General features: G+C 36.6%; 1 protein-coding gene across 1 annotated transcript in view; it reads right to left on the bottom strand.

The window, feature by feature from the left end:
- Positions 1–387: 387 nt before the first annotated feature.
- Positions 388–1370, bottom strand: part of LOC111088670 — a 15356-nt gene continuing 14373 nt past the window's right edge. The window contains exon 2 of the mRNA XM_022399403.1: positions 388–603. Coding sequence (XP_022255111.1) covers positions 388–603 — 216 coding nt within the window. The remainder of the gene's footprint in view (positions 604–1370) is intronic.

Genomic DNA, 1370 nt, shown 5'->3' with positions numbered 1-1370 from the left:
ATGATAAACAAGCTTAGAATGGTTGCTTAAAGTGGCACTAATTTTTATCCAGTTCCTAAATGACTTGTTGACAAGTGCTACTTTATCACTTCGACTATACGCTGGAAGAAGAATAGCACAAGGACTACAAAAAAAGGCCTTCCAATATTTGGGCTATATAATAACCATGGATAATTTTCAAGCCAAGCTTTTTTAAATTTTCAGTTACACCCACGATAAAAGGTGGTAGGAAAACTTTTGGTGGTGCCAGATGGTTATAAAGATAGGGACACTTTTCAGCATTTGAAAGATTACTAATAGCTTGGCATTTTGTTTGTGTCAATAAATTTCCAGTGTCAGTGCATGGTCCAGTGACTACAGAAATACCATGAGAAATATCTGATGAATCTATAATTGCTGTAGTGCAGGGTGATGATGATGGCCCAGGAAAAATGGAGTTGTTAGTGCTTGAAGCAGTTTGAGGCTCAAGTAAACTGGTTTGCATATTGTCAATGTCATCACCACAGAAATATGACCCAATAGTGTCAACCTCACAAGTTTCACATTCATCGCTGGCACCAGAGAAAGACTAAGGTGGTGACTGGGCTGTGTTATTAGCAGTGTCTGAAAATAAAGATAAATAAAAAATTTTAAAGAGGCGACCAGTATATAGCTTTAACATAACACTGTAGTTTATATGGTACATAAAATATATAGTAAAGATTCTTGTCGTACTCATCTATATATAGGCGAATTATAATGTTGTTACGACAGCGGAGGTCACGTGACGCTAGTAACACGTCATATTCTCGAACGTTTACGTCCCTTCCTGAAGCCTCGAGAGGTTACTAGATATGCGGTATTCTTGTATATATAAGACCGGTAAGAAGTGACGGCAACAATGCAATGGAATGTAATTGAACTGCAGACAGAGATAGAGACGTATTGTTGGGTCGAGCGCGTGTGTAGTTCGTTGTGAATTATAGCGTTTGTTTAACTTATAGTGTGACCTTGAAATTAAGTGAATTTCAAAGTTGTATTGAGAAAGAATAAACTAGTTTTATATAAGAAAGGACTTGTGTCGCTAAAGTCTCATCGGAAAGAATTTTTACGGAAAAATTAACTAACGACCAGAGACATAACAAATTGGTGTCAGAGAGTGGGACAAAAAAAATGGAAACGAGAAGCGGCAAATCAAACTACAGCTTAGCAGATTTGATGGCAGCAATACAAGAACAGCAAAAGAAACAAGAAGAAAGAGAAATTAAACAAGAAGAGAGATTACAGCAGTTGTTGGAGGAAAAAGTAAAGAAACAATGAGAACAAGAAAAGAAACAAGAAGAAAGAGAAAAGAAACAAGAAGAACGAGAAAAGAAACAAGAAGAACGAGA

The sequence above is a fragment of the Limulus polyphemus genome, unplaced genomic scaffold (assembly GCF_000517525.1).
Source record: "Limulus polyphemus unplaced genomic scaffold, Limulus_polyphemus-2.1.2 Scaffold4209, whole genome shotgun sequence".
NCBI classification, from domain to species: Eukaryota; Metazoa; Arthropoda; class Merostomata; order Xiphosura; family Limulidae; genus Limulus; species Limulus polyphemus.
The sequence above is the reverse complement of the archived record's forward strand: the minus strand, read 5'-3'. Positions and strand labels throughout refer to the sequence as shown.